The sequence below is a fragment of the Equus caballus genome, chromosome 10 (genome assembly GCF_041296265.1).
Source record: "Equus caballus isolate H_3958 breed thoroughbred chromosome 10, TB-T2T, whole genome shotgun sequence".
Classification (NCBI taxonomy): Eukaryota; Metazoa; Chordata; class Mammalia; order Perissodactyla; family Equidae; genus Equus; species Equus caballus.
The window spans coordinates 82,126,014-82,145,466 of record NC_091693.1 but is presented as its reverse complement, the minus strand read 5'-3'; the positions used below and the strand labels follow the sequence as shown (position 1 = coordinate 82,145,466).

Here is a 19,453-nt window from a genome sequence, read left to right as displayed (position 1 = left end):
TTCTGGAATTATATGAAGATATTAAGACTTAATGGAATTTAAACTGAACTTTGTTGTGGAGATTAAAGTATACTCCTGCTGAAAAACATTTCAAAGTATACAGATTTTATAATTTGAACTTTTGTCCATCTGTAAAATGTCATTATCTGTAAGACATTGTCTTAGAAACTAATACAACTTTCCGGTCCTTCCAATCATGTGTTTTAGATAATACTACAATTTGGAAGAACTTTTAAAAAACTTAACATACAGAGTACAGTCCTAAAATAGTTTTGTGTATAGAAGTGTTTGTAATTTATGAATTATATTGAATAATATAATATTGATGTTGATTACGTTACATTAAATCATATACTATTATGATTGTTATTTTGTACTCAAAATAAATCATTAACATTATAGATAAGACTCATACTACGTGTTTAATGATTCCATCAGAGTTTATTTTAATGTATTGCCTCTTTACAATTATCCCCTGGAGATATATATGTTGGAGAAGACACATCTGCATTAGAAACATTAGGTATGCATTATAGTGTTCTGTGTTAAATTAGCTACATACGTGCTTCCCCCAATAGTGCTTTCTCTTTTTGCTGTTGTCTACCTCTGTGGTTGGAAAATACATCATATTTGAGGCAGGAGGATTAAGGAATTTTAGTACTACAAGTTTATCAATCGAGATCAATAAATTTATTGGATATAACCTTCAGATCTGATGTCTCTATTTAGTTGAAATATATATTTGGAGAGTTAACTGAACTAAACAGTTTAGAGAGTTAACTAAACTTTGCTTCACAATTAAAATTATTCCAGTCACTTCAGATCGGATATGAGAGCATGAAGATGACCTCTGATTATGTCCTCACTCAGTTAGAATTGGGTTAAACTTTCGGTTTTTATTTGTTGCTTATTTGAAAACATTTGTTATTGTAGCCTTCCTTATCCATGGCCCTCTGTTTTATAAATAGCAAAATTTACTGTATAAATAACATAAATTTTCTAAAGTATACCAAAACAATCTACACATGATTTTCTTGTGGGTAAAATGCTGTGACAACTCTGGAAAATTGCATAATGTAACAAATTCTTTTTCTGGTTCATATTTTAAATGGGTGGATCAATGAGCCTCTCTGTTAAAATGTTTACTGTTTGAGTTTTCATAATTATGCTTTAATTGATTGTCTTCTGATAGAAAGTATGGTGGGGCTTTTGTTTCTCTTCTTTACCACTACCTCTGTGACTAGGAAAAGTGGCAGTTGTATAGATAGATAGAGTTACATATTTAGATATATTACCTTCTGATATACAATAACTAAATTATTCAAATCCCTTATCTAAGCAACTTTTTAATGAATTTTAATCATATGCAGTGTGTCACACATGTATGGTGTATGATTTAATCACAAATATGTTTATTATACACACACAAAATCATAGAAATTATAACATTATTGGATAGTATCAAGTTTAAATAAATTTTAGTATGTAATATAGTTTCCCTTTTAATATGCAAGTTTATAATAAAAATAAAGGAATAGCAAATTATTTTAGTGTCTTATGATCTTTAGTTTTGTGGGAAATTATTAGGTTTCTCAAGACTTTAATCCCTCACTGGGAATAATATACATAGATATATTTCTCACGTTAAAAAAAGTTTTGTGTATTTTTGGTGGTGGTGAAAAGAAATGGTTTGGAATTCAATTTAGTAAAATTCTACAGCTGAGGGTATATATATATATATATATATATATAAAGTAAGTTTATAGGCTGAGAAAAGGGATATTGCATCTTCCAAAACGCAATGTCATTTTTAATTTAATCACTGTTGAATTATTTCCAAATGTATGCCATTTTTTTCATTGATTATGTATTATATTTTAAATGCACAGCATGAATACATTAATAATTCCAAACATAAATTTGAAATTCTTTCAATACAGTAAATGTTTGTGAATTATAGTCACATACATCTACTGTAGATATATCTTTGTGTATTTATAGTATATGGTTCATATATATATTCACATAATATATGTATGTACCTCTGTATCATTAAGATATAATGACTTGTTTATAGAAATTTAGGTGTCATTCTGCATATATTCTATATTAAACTAATAGATCTTTATGTTTATATATAAAGAAAAGTAGGTAATTTAGTCTACAAGTTCTATACGCAGCTGTTACATCTATCATGACATTTAGATGGTAATGGATGATATTATGCTTAACTGCATGTTGAAAATACACAATCCATTTAATTTTTCAATTTTTTTGGCAATAAAAGAAATGTCAGCATGTTATTTTTTTCCAAATTATGTATTTTAAATTTTATTTTTCTATTGCATATCTGTTTAATTGCATGGCGAAAGATCTCTAACCAATGCATGAGCAAATTGAAATGCAAACCAAAAGAACATGAATTTTATTTTATTTTATTTTATTTTATTTTATTTTTTAACGCACATTTTTCTGCTTTATTGAATGTGACAGAGTCACGCTTTTCATTCACCATTGCTTCTCTTTTTCCACTGTCTGTGATTTGCTTGCCAGGAGGAGCTACTATTCTTACTCCTACTACCTGTAAGTAGAAAATGGGTGATATACGACTTTACGTGTGTTAAAGATGCAGTATCCCTTTTCAAAAAAAACAAAAACAAAATGCTTGTGATTTTGGTGACATTTCAAAAGATATGTTTTTCTGGACTCTAAAACTATAAAGTTCACCTCTTAATTTATTTTGTTAATCTTTTTAAAAAGGGATATTGTATATCTGTATGTTCAGCTACTTTTAATTTTTATTTACAATTTTCCATAAGTAGCTTTAGTCTGCAGCCCAAAACATCATTTATTTACTTAAGTCAACCTGTACCTTATCAATATGATACCTCAGTCATTTGGTAAAGTGGAGATAATAGTTGTAACTTACTGATCCCTATCTTTAGGTAACACTTATATTTGACAGACTGACCCAACTGATGTATTCATAGAAGAGCATTGAAAATGCTTCCCAGTGTGAAAATCAGGTCAGGTCTGGCTGTGATAACGTCTTTCCACATTTCCAGGAATCCAGGATGAGTTGTAACCTCAGAACACCTTTGGTCTGGCCATCTAGGCAATCAGTATGCTCTTGTAAAAATAAATGGACACAATCATAACGTTGCAATGACAAATAAATAAAAATTCTTTTTAGAGAAGAAAAATGAATTTGCTTATTATAACTTAAATAGGACAATGATTTTATAAAACCAAGACCGAAAAAACACCCTGTCAACCTACACAAAACACACATAGGTGTCACATATCTCCTTTTCTCTTCCAAAGTCTTAGCTCATCCTATACTCAGATATGGAATGCTGTTTTGGATAAGGATGGAGAGCATTAACCACTTTATTTCCCTAGTCATTTTCAGTTTATGACCTCAGATGCCAGGGTATTCATCCAATCCAAAGGACTTTTACAACAAAGTATTCTTGGAGCTTGCTTGATCAATATTTGGTCCACCGAGTTTTAAGCCTTAAGGATTGTGATTAAGTATGTTTGGGGCATATATCTCATAGTATTTATTTCACTGGGTAAATCTAAGCTAGCTTTACAACAGAATTTGATAAGAGTCTCAATGACTGTAATAGAATTCTATCAACATTTTAAATGTTATAAGCATTTGGCTTCTTAAAATCTGCTAAAACAGGCAGGTGTAAACTAACAGTGCTCCTAGCTTATTGTGATGAATCATAATACCCTTGTTAAATCATGTTTGATGAAGCCAAAAGTAATTAACTGTACCATTTCATACAATGATGGAGCACTTTTCCTCTTTATAGCCCACCCATATATCCACCTGCAGAAGTTTATGCTGTTGGCTGCTTTGATAATGAAAGTCATTTGCACATCTGTCAAACTCAAGTAGTTGCAAAATGAATTGCTTAACTGTCCTGAAGTGCATATTATATATGATGGTTGCTCAGAGCAAGACAAAGCATCAAACCTACAGGAATCAATAAGTATTTAATTACCATTAACCATTGATGTATCTATAATTTTAGAATGGGATTGCTTTTTGGTGGATGGATAACATTTCTGTATTCTAGACAATGTAGTAGGTTATGATACTGTTATTGCAATACTTAGGGCTGCTGGCATTATCAGTCGTAATTACAAAGAATGTCACAGAGATACGCTTTTAAAGGCTGCTTAAACATGCCTAGTGAAGCTAATCTCAATTAGAGATTTTTTTAAAATAAAAGTAGAGATAAATTAGAATAGAACTTAAAAGAAAACCAGATGCGATCTTTGAACTAACATTCATTGGCATCATCGTAATAACTGTCAGTTCTTGATCAAAAGACTCAACTCTGATGTTAATTTTTTTATTTGTTTTGGAATAAACTGAATTAAAGCCTACCTCACAGGGTTGTTGTGAGGATTAAGATATAAACCAAGCTGATAATGCATGTCTGGCAGATATAACAAAGGTTATATGCCCCCATAATTTGTCAGCTAACAAAGGTTCGTGAATCTGAAGAGTGAAAGGCCTTCATTGCCATGAAATCTTTTACCTGTCATGCATTTGACAAATTCATTACTTCCTATTTCTCCTCAATCATTTCCTTTATATGTATAAATTATATATGTTTTAAACTAAAGCCTCAAAGTTTAAACACATCTTTTCTATTTGCTTTGAACTGCCCATCTTCAAAATTTTAACATAACTTTTAATCCAAATTTCAAGTTGTGTTATTTTTATCGAATTCAATCTCTCACATTTTTGAGGAATGAATTCTTTCTCTCTTCTTGCCCAAGAAACAAAGATTGGAAGTTATTCCTTAAGCTGTTTTAAAATTTTAAAATGGAAAAACATTTGTGCTGTATTCACATTCTTATTCTCAAATTTAAAACAATGAATGTTTAACTCCTAGATGCTTTATATTACAGTACACTTTGTAAAGTGGCAATTAAAAAAAAACAGGTCAGCCACCAGATATAGTATAATAGCTTAGTCCTTGGGACCAGGTCATTCTTCACTGCTTATTAGATAAAGGACCTTGGGCAGGTTATTTAACTTGTCTGAGCCTCAATGAACTCATCTATACAATTAGAATCCTTATGCCTTTTTCAGTAGGTTCATGTGAGAATTAATTGAGTTAACAAAAGAAAAGTGCCAAGCACAAAGCGGGCCTAATTCATCCATTCAACAAGTATTTATTGAATGCCTGCTTTGTGCCACACACTGCTCTAAGTGCTGAGGGTATACAGATGGTCCGTCCCTTCATGGAACATACAGTGGGGAAAACAATGAAAAGGATACTTGTGATGATATGTGCTGAGTGTTATTCTGGGCAGAGAATATAGTGCTACAAAAACACCGAGCAGGGAAACCTAACCTGGGACAGGTTGCATTGGGATCAGTCGGAGAAGCCTCCCTGATGAGGCGAGACGGAGTGAAAGTGAACAGATAGTAGAGGTACAAGAATGTTGTAGGTCAAAGAACTAATATCCTATATGACAGCCTAGAGGTAAGTATGAAAAGTGAAACCTATAGACTAAGATATGACCTGCTGATGTTCAGTTTGCCCCGTATACTGTTTCAGAAAATAGGACCACTTGAAAAAAATCAGGAATTTTAACAAAAATATTCAGATTCATGGCTTCTCTTTAAAAGTAATTTAAAAATCAGAAGCTCAACACTGGGATCAAATGCCAATAGTCAGGAAGCAGGTTGCCACCTAGACTGCTCTCCAGTTCTCCATAGTACCCTCTACGGTGGTGTCTTACCACTGGCAGCAGCACTCGCTTATATTAACTGTCTGAAACCTGTAAGATTTTTACAGGGTTTTTACCCCCTAGACTAGAAAAAAAGAGCTAATAGCTCTCTAAGTGAATAGAGCAAGCATTGCTAATAAATGATGGCGGTGGTGGTAGTAGTGGTTGTGATGGTGTAGGGGTAGTGGTAGTGATGGTGGCGGTGATAGAGGTAGTTCTTGTTATACTTCTGTCACTGTTTTCTTATTTACTAGTACTGTCATTATCATCATCATTATTTCAAAAACGAAATTAATGCCATTTCCATCCCTAAAGCTGACTAGCATATTTAGGTGTCAGATCTGCTGTGTTGATATGTTGGATGCGTAGGGTATGTACCCCCTGAGACCAAGTACTAATAATTCTTAGAAAAATATCCTACACAGGAGCAGCCCTCAAGTTGCTAGATTAATTTTTTAAGGGAAAAGCCTTTGGACATAAACACAACTATTAAATGAGCCTTTTAAAAGTATTTGTAGTATATTTACTACAGATACTAATGAGAATCAGAAGAATACGTCCTAGCTCACAATCTTGCTGAGAAATGGTATTCTGAAAACAACTAAAGAATATTTCCAAGGCAACAAGGACTACTGCCATAAACTTAGAAACGTAGTCTGGGTACTCCAGGCTTTCAGAATCCCTTTATTTATATCATATATAAATTGCCTTGTTAATGTGATGTAAATGTTTTAGTAGATACCGTCCATGGTTATTGTCCTCGTATGTTTAATGTGTAACATTCACAAAGAACCAGAATGTATTTCACATCCTTGAAATGTAAGATAAAGACGTCAATAGTTGAATAACTCAAAAATGTGACTCTGGTAATTTCCAAATTCCCTAAATCATTTGCCCTGCTGCATTTATAAAACATTTCTGTAGTGGATAGTTTTCCATGTGGTTCTAAAACACATTTTTAGGATTTGAACATTTCCAAAGTTCAAGATTATGATCATATGTATAGTGCCTCTACCTAGTATTTTCCAGGCTTTTCTCGGAGTTATTTTCTTAAACAGTCTATAATTTTCCCATATGTTCATGTGTATTTGCTTTATATCTAGCTGTGATTGATTCTATAAGTCTCTTAAGATCAGATTTGGATTAATGTTGTAACAATATAACAATTGCTAAATAAGTTGATGCTACACATGTTGCATTTTTACTTAGTAATACAACAGAGAATGAAGAATAAGACATTTCTTTGTCTATTTTAGTTGGATGGCTCTAGTAAAATAAACTTGGAAAAGTAGTCATGTTATTCCCCAGAAGAACTTCTAAAAGTTGATCAATAGAATTAATGACCCAGGAGGAAAACCAAAAGTTAGCTTTAGCTTAAGTTTTCTTTGAACAGCCTTACTAGGGAAGTATTTATTTATGATTTTAATAAAATATAGTTGTATTTTATGATATATTTATTTTAGTGATAAAATATAGGAAATGATGAGAGATTTGGGTTGACAGCTTAAATGTGAAAATATCCATATGGCAAATAAAGTAGTTTTATAGCAACCAAAAATATTGTTTGAATGTCAAACTTAATTCCTACAATTATGATCAGTTCTTAGAGTTTCTGAACGACAACTATATCCTTATCCTTGGGCTCTCCTGAACTGCTTACTGCAGGTGTCAACTCTCCTTCAAGCCTCACACTAAGGTTTCCATTTTGTATTTGCCTTGGCAGCAAACTTGCTAAAAAACGTAAAGATGCTATGGGAAACACCCGGCAGGAGATGACTCATATGGTGAATGCGATGGATCGAAGTTATGCTGATCAGAGCACTATGCATGCCGAAGATCCACTTTCCATCACCTTCATGGACCAACATAACTTTAGTCCAAGATGTAAGTTCTTCATTAAGATTTTAATAAATGATTTTGAAGCTCTTTAAGTCCACTCTGAATTCTACACATTACATTTTGAATAGTGAGACTAAGAGAGAGAGAGAAGAAGCATCTAGAAAAAGAGAGAATATTATGGAATTTACAGGAAGGTTTATTTTCAGTATTGATATTGGATTTAGTTTAACTTCAAATTATATGTTTTATTACTATATCATAAGAGATATTCCAAACATATGCCATTCAGACCAAATGATATGTCATTGCTTTAAGTTAAAAATACTTGATTGCCTACAGAAAATTAGTTCATGTCAGAATTTATTTATAATTATTTTGTCATTTGAGTCTTCCTTTGTGTAAGATAAAGTTCCTTTTGAGATAAGAGGAGACATCATAATTCTTTCTGGGAATTATTGGCATGGGTAAAATTATTCTATCAAAATATTCTGCCAGAGTCTGGTGAATTTCAGTAATAAAACGTTAACTAGGGGAAAGATCAATCTGCCTGCTGTTAAGTGTCTGGTGTGAAACCCAAAAGGTTACTTGAATTGAGGGATTGGCAGGGAATGGTGAAATCCATTCATCCATCCATCCATCTGTTCATCCATCTTTCCATCCGTATATACACACATAGAATTCTAATGTTGATCTATGAAGATAAGACTTTTAAAATATGTCCACTGAAGTACTGTCTAATAGATAATTTTAATAATTGCCCCACAATCACTATTACTGTTTATCTTCAAATTTCCTATGAACTTTCTATTCTGTTCTATAGTGCTGTGTTTAAGTTACTAAAATTTAAGTTAAATTAACTGACTTTGTTTCTTCAAATTCTTAAATAAAATTGATGCTTAAGGAAGGCAAATCCTGTTCATCCTTGGCCTTGTGTACATTAGAGGCATTCGGCCACATATCCCAGAGGTTTGCTTAACCCACTTTGGAAAACGTGTATAAGGAAAGAAGTAAATAATAGAAGCATTATTTTCTGTACAGATTATAAATATATGTTAGTGATAAGGTTGAAAAATAAAGTATTTGTAGGTTGTATGCATTTATGTCTTTTCAGAAAAGAAAGTCTTTTTCTGAAATGTTCAGCCTGTGAAATTTTTCAGTAATTATTGGCCCTAAATGCAGACCAGCATTTTCCCTGATATGTATCTACACCAAATTAGAAGTTAGAAATTCTGTATGAGTCATTTTGGAATTAAGTTTTAATCATGATAGGGCCTTTTTGATCTATTTTATTTTTATTTCACTATAAGCTAAATGATAGAGAAGAACGTAAAATACTATCATTATTGAAAGGAAGTTCTGCTGAAAATTTGATGTACCATCTCTCTAACCACTTGATTTGATATTTAATCAATTAAGGATTTGAAAGCACTTTTGTCCCCCAAACTTTTCTATCTATTGTCTATGTTAGTACCTTATTAAGAAGCTTAAATCCAGGAGTGTGATAATAAATATTCACTTATGAACTTGGAGAAAGTATTAAATCCATTTCTCACAGTTAACTGAAAAAATTTATTTCAAGTGAGTATGAGATAATTATTTCTCTACGTACCTTGCACTAATTTTATAATCTTTATAATGTCAAGTTGAATCTTGCCTTTTTGAATTGAATAGATTACTCACCTATAGTTATAGATGTACCTTTCCTGGTGTTTTGAGATAACCCAAGCCAAAAAAGAGAATTTTACCTCTGCAGGGTATAGTAATCAAAGAAAGTTTAATAATTATGTTTCTTGAGAAAGCATAAATCTATTTTAAAGGAAAGAAAGAGTGTAAAATACAACTTTAGGGTAGTACATTCCTTCATGAGCTCTGTTTTCCTGCAGTGCCCAATGATCCGCTTGTGCCGACTGCTGTGTTAGGTGAGGCCCTAATTCTTTATCACCCTTTTTTGCATGGATCATGCCTCCTTGCATGGGTTATAGTTTGTCTACACAGTAATTATTTACAGTGCAGGAAGCAGCTTAATTTTGAAAACGTAGTCATGATCTTATCAAAGAACGCAACTGCGGTCTACCCAATCAGATCTAGCAAATTTCGAATTAGTAAGGTATACTTTTTTAAAGCAACATATTTTTTTAAATTCTTGGTTCTGTTAGATTTGGAGCAAAAGTACAATGGCCCTTAATATATGACTAATGTTTATATATCCACATTAGTAGAATAAACCCAAATGCACACATCTCAGGCCAGTGCTACCTGAATAATTTGTTTATATATAAAAATCTTTATGATGGAAAGTGATTTTCTAAATCCTCCTAGTTTTGTAGCAACTAAAGAACACATTTACACGTAGACATTAGGAATGTGTGCATTTGCTTTAGTTTTGTCTTTATTAAGAATGTATAAATGCAGGTAGTTGCTGTAATATTGATGTGGAGTTTTGCATTCCATATAAACCTTACATAGTAAGTGTTATCTTTCAAGAAATTTAGAATAAGCCAAGATTTACCACTATATAACATCAAAGACAGCTGGTATTGCTAGTGATGAATAAGGACTTTTCAGATGTTAAAATTACATTAAATTTTAATCTAACTGTATATTTAAGAGTAAAACCAATTTCATTTCAATTTGCACTCTCGTCCTTGACTAATTATCCACCAATGGTTCAGGACCAGCTTGCTCATGCTCATAAGTTCTGTATCACTTTACCCCAGTGTTGCTAATATTTAAGATTTAATCAAAGAAATATGGAAATATATAAATGTATCTTAGAAGTTCCCAGTTCTTATGTTTTGTATTTAAATTTCTTGTGAACATAAAAGTTTAGCTTATGGTTTATGCATGCTCTTGTTATCCATGTATTCAACATTTCATTACATTTTAAAGATATTTTGGAACAATTCAACTAATTCAGTTAAGTAAAATACAACTCTTTTTCACCAAAATAATTATTCAAAGTTATAGTTTTATAATATAAAGAATATGTATTCTAAAAGAATCTGAAAGTCCATGTTCTCCGATTGCACTGTCCTTTTGATGTCCACGCGAATAATGACAGGGACGTGAGCTGGGAAATTTGTCCCAAGGGGGTGGCCTGATCAAGAAGGGAGGGAGCTAGGAATCATGATCTTTGGGGAGGCACCAAATCCTCTGAAAATGTCATCATCTGTGGAACGCTGTAGAATGCTGTCTGTCTGTTGAACACTATAGAATGCTGTCAGCATCAAATTAATAAGCAAAATTCAATTAAAATGTTAAAAACTCACTGGAAAAAAATTAGCTGCCCAAATGTTAAAATTTCATTACAGTGATATTCTGAGAACATGTACATTGGGTCCAAGTGCCAGTCCTCCTGTTGACTCACAATATGAACTCATGAAAATACCTTACATCTTTGCTTCCCCATCTGTAAACAGTGTAATAATTTCTACCTTACCTTTTTCACACAGTTTTGTAAAGAGATAATGAGATAATGTATTTGAGTTTTACAAACTATAAAGTTTAGTACTTTATTGCAGTAATTTTCCCTGTGAAAAGGGATATTTATGTTTAAGGAAGGCTAGAGTTAACACAATAGAGCCATGAAATCTAGTTGTAGAAACAGTCATTATGCATTTTATTTCATTTGGAAAGTCAAGCTGGTTGGGTTTTATTTTTGTTTTTTAATATTTTTTAAAAGCTAACTCTCTCATTAATCATAGCAAATGTAGAAAAGATTTATTGCATTCTTCATCATTCTTGGAATCATGGTGTTTATAGTTGTTTTGCATCCAATTGATTTTATATTTATAAAGCAATTTTTGAAATCACTTAAGATATTGCTTGATATTAATGTCTACTTACTGATTAAAAAGGAGCTTAGAAACTTTTCATATTGATTCATATTTTTGTTTTTTGTGTTTTACTGCTTCATTGGGTTAAAGTCCCTATAACTGGTAAGTGTATTGCAAAGAACTCTAGAAAACCTTTTCGTCGAGGAAATATTCGAAGTTACTATTCTTAAATGTGTAATAAGGATAATGATTAGTACATGTACTCTCACTGCTAGTCACATTATTAGGTGATTTAATAAGATGGAAATGTATTAAGATTAATAATTCATATGTGATTATTTTAAAGACTACTGATCGTTGTACTACTGTATTAAAGCTTAATGCAAAATGAAAGGCACTGTCTATTTTATATTGGGACACAATAATGTAAGATTTGGAATACGGGTGAATTCTGTGTTTCACACTCAGCCTTTTACAATTGTAAATATTCTGCTACTCTAGCAGGTACAGTGTGAGCTCTGGGGCTGCTCCACAGAGCCCTGGCTACCTTATTCCAGCTTAGGTGATTGCGTTTGCTTCTCTGACAATATCTGTTCTCACTTCTCATCCTAAGCTGTGTATTCTGTGATAGCGCCCAGACTAGTGGCTTCTGAATTTAATTTTGCTGGGGAGATGTATATATTCTTTATGTCAGTTTATTGATTGTAATATTTTAGCAAAGGTAGATCAGTTGAATATAGTCTCATAGGAAGAAGAGAAATCTCTCATGCATCATGTTTGCTAGTAAATGTTTGTGTGTAGAAGGGCAGGCAGAACCTGAGTGAAGGGCATACATTCAGTTGGGTGGTTAGGTCACAGCAGGGTCCATGAGGGCTTTTTTTTTTTTTTCTTATTCAGTGTGATATTTTTAGAAGTAAATGCAAAAAAAGGGAAAATGCATTCAGCCTAATAAGAGAAAGTAAAGTAAATGCAATCAAGCTAAATTATAGAAGCACGCAAATCTGATTGTGGGGTTCTTTTTTTTTTTTTTTCCCTTCTCCAGGAAGAAAAAATGTTTATCATGGGGACAACAATTCATTTTTTGCCATATCCTATCTGTAGAGTTGGTGATAGAACAGGCAAATGTACCAGCACTTGAAATATGTTTAACTGTTAATTACATATCGTTCTCTACAGTATGCATTATCATTAAAAGCAAAAGTTCCCCTCAGAGTGTATTTTCTCTTCTGTTAACCAATATGGCAGTATAATGCTTTTCAAAGTAACATCCCTTAAAACATTTGTGTTTTTTTTTTAAAGTGGTAAGTTTAAATGTGATAAATATAAGCATGCTTCTTCTCATTGTAATGATTAGTACTATGGTCATTAAAATAATATTTATTCTTCATAGGTAAAATGTTCTTGTTCTTTTCTTCCTTCTTATGACAGAAAGAGACTTAAAAGTTTGTTTTCATTTTAAGCTAATAACACAGTCGGGATGGGGCCTACACTTAAATGTGGGTGGTGAGAATTCAGTTGATTTTAACTAATTCATTCATTGAAATATTTATTGAGTGACTGCCTTGAGCCAGGCACTAAGAATAAAAAGAAAAATATGACTCCGTATGCTGTAAGCATTCAGAGTTTAGTGAGGAAAATAGACCAGTAAACAAAAGATTAAAATCCAGAGTCAGTGAAATGACATGTAGAACAGGAGGCCATGGGAACAGAAAGCAGGAGCTGGGTAACGCAGCCTGGATGAGCCAGGGAAGAATTCCAGAGGAATTACCTACGGATTTTACCCCAGAGACATACCCTGGTTCCTTTCACACAGTAGCCAGAAGAGTCAAAATAAATTAGCAATAAAAACAACAGCAATAATAATAAACCAAGGCAGCAGAGATTGAGTGTAAATGCACGTCCCCTGGCTAGCAGACAGAGCAGCGCCGGGGGGCGATTCTGTAGAATGCCCACAGTTCCCAGTCTGGAGTGTATCATGGTAAGAAACCCAGGTGGTAGGTCACAGTAAGGCCACACGGGTGAGGAGAGCAGCCCTATGCAGATGCGTGGCCTAGATCTGGTCCATGAGGGAGGTTGGGAAATGGGTGGGAAGGAGTTTGACCAATTGAATCAACAACGAAAACACCTCTCCAGTTGACAACTTGATCTTCTGGTCCCACTCTATACTGCTGTGACTGCACATACAAGGAAAAGCAAGAACTTAGCAAAATCTCCGACTTACACTTTTTAAAAGTGGGTCAGATGTCTCTCTCTGTCTCACAGCATCTGTTATCTTACTGATGTAAACCTAGTGCACTCTGACCTCACACCTTGAGCTGAAGTGAAAGACTTTGTTTCTATGGGGATGCTGCCTTGGACCTATACTGTATTTCTTGCCCTTCTTCCTGTTATCAGAAAGATCTTTAGGTCGTAAAATCTTTTTTGCATAGATATATATTAAACAAGATAACTTTGTCTCTTTTTTAATCTTCTGGAATCTGAAAAATGCCAGATGAGAACCACAGTGCCACGGCGGAGTCCAGTCATCTTCTGGACGTACCTCGCTACCTCTGTGAGGGGACGGAATCCCCTTACCAGACGGGACAGCTGCACCCAGCCATCAGGGTGGCCGACTTGCTGCAGCACATTAATCTCATGAAGACGTCAGACAGCTATGGGTTCAAAGAGGAATATGAGGTGAAGGTTTCAATACTATGCTGAAGTTTATTTCTAACCATGATACTCAGTGGAATTTAACAATTTGTCCTCGCTTTAACCTAACAAGGAATGGAATACTCTGTAGACCCTCTAATCTTGTGTTTATGAGTGTACAATCAAGTGTGTATATGGGGAGAGCCGGTAGACACAGTGAAAGAAAAGGGCACTTCCCAGGGAAATATCTGGGTCCAAATTTGTTTTAAGAATTAAAAAATGTTGGATTCCATAATTTATCTTACTATGTTATTTAAAAATCACTTTGTTAGACCTTATGTTTCCCCACTCAAAAATCCATGGCGAGATACCTTGAGTCCCGTTGTATCATAACAGGTTCTATCATTCAAGTGACTTCAGCAGTAGGTACTTGGCTGCCACTTTGCTCGTTGACCCTCTGTTGAAAAATGGGGTCAAGCTTTGTGTTCTAAATGTACTGCTGGTCACTCTTTGTTTTATTTTGTGGATGGTTTGTTGAGGGTGGCTGGGAAGAAAACAGAACACCACAAATCCAAGCAACATTAAGCCAAAAGAAGGATGTGTAAAATTCTTCTGACCTTATTTCCCCTTCCTACTCAAGCAAAAATACCAAGATTTAAACTACAGAGGAAGTGATTTAAACTAACGATCCCAATAAACATAACATTAGCAAAAGTGAAAAAGTTCCTTTGCCAACCTTCACTTCCTGAGAAATACCAGTCTGGGGCGTACAAGGAAGCTCCTCCACCGGCATATGTGTACCACTGTACAGGCACATTTAAAGTGAAAGAATCCAGCAATACTCTACTTTGAAACACCATTCAAAATATGTCCAACTTCACGAAGAATCTTCTCAGCTCTACATTTTATTTATAGATTATTTGCATACCCTAGTTTGGGAATAACTAAAATCATCTTTGAATTTTGAAAGTTGATCTTAGATATATGCCGGAAACACTATGCTGTGCTAACAAAATAGTGCAAGGAATTATAATATTCTGCCAGAGATGGTTCTTTGTGTTCATTTCAAGTGTATTCTTGTGTACCTCACTTCAAAGACCGTTGACTCTTTGAAGACCCCATTTCCTGTCTTGAGCAAAGTTTGAGTTTTTCTGCAAAAAGAAATCTATAGCCATATTTTAAATTGCTGCATATGGTAATTAAGCCAATCAACAAATTCATCTGTTCCAAGATTCTTAGAGATGGTGACTCTTTTTAATTTTCATATGGTCCCTTGTCATAGAGATTCAGTCCTTTTCATGATCTTCAAAGAAACTGAAATGTGATGTATTGCACACAATTTAATGAGTAATTATGGGGGAAAACAGGTTTTCTTTTTCCTGTTATAAATGCTAAAGAAAGTATGTTTGAAAGATACTCATTAAAAGTAGTTTTGAAGTTTTTGATGCTCTCTCTACTTCTGTCTCACAAAGTTATAGTGATCTTAAATTTGAAATACTTTCAAGGTCCTTTTTTTCTTTAAAGTGTTTTCTTGCCCTTAACTTGAACTCAGTCCAATCCAAGACGAACAAGTGGGAGTCCAACAAACAGGCTCTGTGGTCTGAAAATGGAATTGTTTACCACTGGAGGACTCCCTTCCTCCCTGAGAAAGTGGCTTTACTATTTTGGTCTTCAGAACAGAGAAAGCTGATTCAAGAAAAGGCATTAAATTCAGTCTGCTTGTTAATTTTTTTTCCAGAGCTTCTTTGAAGGACAGTCAGCCTCTTGGGATGTAGCTAAAAAAGATCAAAACAGAGCGAAAAACCGATACGGAAACATTATAGCATGTAAGTTCTCAGACAATTCTTGGTGAGTGTAAGTATGGTGTGTAGAAGATAAGTAGTAAGTTGCACTTCCTCTCTGTATGGTTTAAAACCTTAAGAGAATCCCAGATGGTGGCACATCTCTTTATAAAGTAATCTATTTAATATTAAAACAGCATTGGCTATTAGCAGTGACTCTGAAATTGTCATCATCCTCATTAATTAAATTGACTCAGACTCTTCACCCTGTGGAGATGAAATTCTGTTTGATTTTATGTTTGCACATAAATGCATGAGGGTATTATTAAACAGCTGAGAATATCAGGATAATGAAAAAAAAAGATCTTTTCAGTGATGAATAGCTCTAAGACTTCCGGGAAACGTATTCAAGGTGGGAGTGTGTTTCTTTTCACATAACTTTATTCCTTCCTTGGAGCCAGTGTCTGAATTCCAGTTGCTCCTTGTTATTTATCATTAGGGACTTCCTCCTCATTAAGTCTTCAAGATGTATACGTGGGACAAATAAATTGATTATCATATGAAACCACGGAAGCAGTAAGGAAAGTAACATAGTTTAGCTTGTCACTAGCTACTGATATACTTAGAACACTCTATTCTCAATTTAAATTATTTTAGGGTATCTTATGAATTCATTAAAATTTAACCTTGACTCTCGGGAAATAGAAAGGTTTCACATTCACTCCCTAGTTCTGTGGCTCTTTTGCTGTAAAATGCAGGCAAAAAGGATCCCACCCATTTAAAATCATGCCTAAGAAGCAAAATTAGGAGTTAAGGCAAGTTCAGTTCTTTAGACAAGTCCATGACTCAAATGATGATTTATCAGACATTGTCATTTCCCCTAAAAGCTTCCTAACTATGACGATGCTGGTCATTGAAGCTTTATTAACAGAATATTATATTGTAATAAGTAATAAGCTCATTAAGGTTCTTACGTTTCTTCAAATGAGTGATGTTTAAGGAAATCTTGATAGTATATTATGAATAAGCTCTTACCAACCATTGAATTATTTTAAGTCTCTAAGTGTCATCAGGGGGGATATTTAATAGCTTTTATTTTATTATTTAAAAATTTTAGATGATCACTCCAGAGTAATTTTGCAACCTGTTGAGGATGATCCTTCTTCAGATTACATTAATGCCAACTATATAGATGTAAGTATCTTGATAGTTCAGTAAGTCCAATTTGTTGGCTTATACATGCGAATCTTTTTGCTTGTTATTACCTATAAAGTAATTGCTAGTTTTTTAAAATAAAGAACAAACTGTACACTTTTCCTTGTTCTACGTCCTAGTACTTACTGACGTTGTTGTGCTTTCTTTCACACCTGACTTTGGTTTGGGCTGTAGATTTGGCTGTACAGGGATGTAAGTACCACTATATGTAAATAACAGCACCCTATTATAAATATTTATTGTAACTAGTCTTAATTACAGTTATTACTAATGCTTACTACTAGTTATCTCTGCATGCTTCACCTAACTAGTCTCATGCAGTACATCTATGTTCATTTTTTCGTAACTCCTTTACATGTGTAAAGATCTCTTTTACTTCCTTCCTTTTCTATGTTGAGACAGACAGGACCATTTTTAGCTTTTGACAAGTTCTTATGTACTCGAGTTTTATTTGTTGATGATTTCTGTTTCTGGCTTTTATTCTTACCCTTCCCCAAACACATGTGAGAAGCTGGATAGTATGATGTGTATTAGTGTTTCTGAAATTTTACTTTTTACCTTTCACTTCTGATGTTAAAAATGGGTGGAGAGACTATTTTGTGGTGTGTGGTATTGGTTTGTAAAGTATTAAAATTACTTAGGCAAAATAATTACTAACTTGCATTTGTAAAATACACATATCACACATATATATCGAATCATACAAATCAAAAAGTTTGGTTTTTTTAATCATATACTCAACTATTAAATTTTGGTTACAAACATATCTACATGTAGATTCTTTATTTAATGGAAAGTTATTATCAGATAGAAGATAAAATATTGTTAAGGAGGCAATATGTTATGTATACATATAAGAAGGACAGGCTCTTTGTTCATACTTTCTGGTTGAAAATCACACTGGAAATCTTGGGAATGTTACTTCATCTCTCTGTGCCTCAATTTCCTCATCTTTACAGGGGGATAATAATAATAATAGTACTAACCTCATAACTTTGTTGTGAGAATTAAATAAAATAATGCATGTTGAGCATTTAGCACAATGCCTAGCACATATTAAGCACTCATTAAACATCAGCCATATTTTTTTAATAATTCAAACCTAGGTGTGCTAAAATTTATCAATTCAAAATATGCATTAATTGTAAGGTAAATGGTAGAAGCATCAAAAATTGCAGCATATATGTAGACATTTATATATATCAAACATGAAAACTAGGACCCAACTTTTTCCAATTTCCGTAAACAGGGAAATAACTTTCATCACATTTATTAAGTTCATGGTTTACAGTTATTTAGTGAGTTGTCTTCATTTATATATTTGAATTAATGAATATTATTAAGTGTAGACTCTGAGTATATTGGTTAAATTTCTGATCATCGTTTTACTCTCATTCAGTATTTTAAATTTATCAGACATCTCAATATGGAAAACTAAGCTAATGGTCTACTCTTTAGAATAAAATAACCAACAATTATCTGATAAATTTGCACTTGTTCTTACTTGTTTAGTTGAACCTTGGTTTCCTGCCAAAACATACACACTGGAGCCCTGTAATAATACTACGTTACGGTTCCTACGCTGAGGCTGTGTTCTAAATAAGACTGTGTCGCTATCCAGTCTTCCTGTTAAGACCCCGGTGTGTTTTGGCTAATTACTAACAATTTCATAGTTTTCCCTCTCCCGTTAGTTTATTATACTTAGAAGACATCTTCTGCAATTGGTAAATTTTTCATGAAGAACAGGAGATGAAATGCTTATAAAGCTTAGAAAAGATTTCTTCATAAAACATTGTGCTATGTTGGTATATTAAGAAATGGAAAGCTTCCAAATTGGCAGCATTGTAATCCTCAACCTATTAAGTTTAGATTGCGGATCTCAGTTTACATGCGTATATGTCTATTGAGTTGCCTGCACCAGAACGTGGACAAATTGTACCACAGGCTTTTACTAAAGCACTTTGATAAATACGAAGCAAATTCAAAGCTTAACCCTATTAGACCATTAACATTTTTGCTATTTATGATCTGTTGGAATTCAAACCAATTGAGAGCAACTAACAGCTTATCAGGAATAATCTCTTTATTGAAACTATATTAAATGTTGAACCACATAGAACTCTTGGCACACTAAAAAAAGAGAGAAAAAGTTCTAAACTTTTTGTTCAGGATAAGAGGCATTTTATAAAACTCTTCTTTCCCTATATATGTGTGTACCTATAATTATGTGTGTGTAAATTATCAGCGCACGCAAAATAGTTTTGACAGATTCCTGAACATATTATAGTAGGAGAATATTCTCTAAAATATCTCGGCAGGACTTTGACTTCATGCACACATGCATTGTCCAGCTCTAACATTGGAATGTTCTGTTATTTTTTTATGGTTCTAATATGTCGTTGTCCATTTGTAATGCAGTGTGTTGTACTTTTGGATGATAAAATGAGA

The 19,453-nt window shown here is 33.4% G+C and overlaps 1 protein-coding gene across 13 annotated transcripts in view; it reads left to right on the top strand.

Moving 5' to 3' along the window:
- The window catches only part of PTPRK (protein tyrosine phosphatase receptor type K), a 503,420-nt gene that overhangs the window by 462,897 nt on the left and 21,070 nt on the right, over positions 1-19,453 (top strand). For 2 of the 13 annotated variants that reach the window (XM_070223784.1, XM_070223785.1), the window contains exons 15-21: positions 482-523; positions 2,554-2,583; positions 7,487-7,647; positions 13,870-14,054; positions 15,748-15,835; positions 16,908-16,984; positions 17,180-17,197. In XM_070223784.1, the coding sequence (XP_070079885.1) occupies positions 482-523; positions 2,554-2,583; positions 7,487-7,647; positions 13,870-14,054; positions 15,748-15,835; positions 16,908-16,984; positions 17,180-17,197 (601 nt within the window). Of the gene's footprint in view, positions 1-481; positions 524-2,553; positions 2,584-7,486; positions 7,648-9,485; positions 9,522-11,528; positions 11,541-12,420; positions 12,775-13,869; positions 14,055-15,747; positions 15,836-16,907; positions 16,985-17,179; positions 17,198-19,453 lie in introns of those variants that run through there. The other 11 variants (XM_070223787.1, XM_070223788.1, XM_023651052.2 and 8 more) reach the window with 7 other exon arrangements.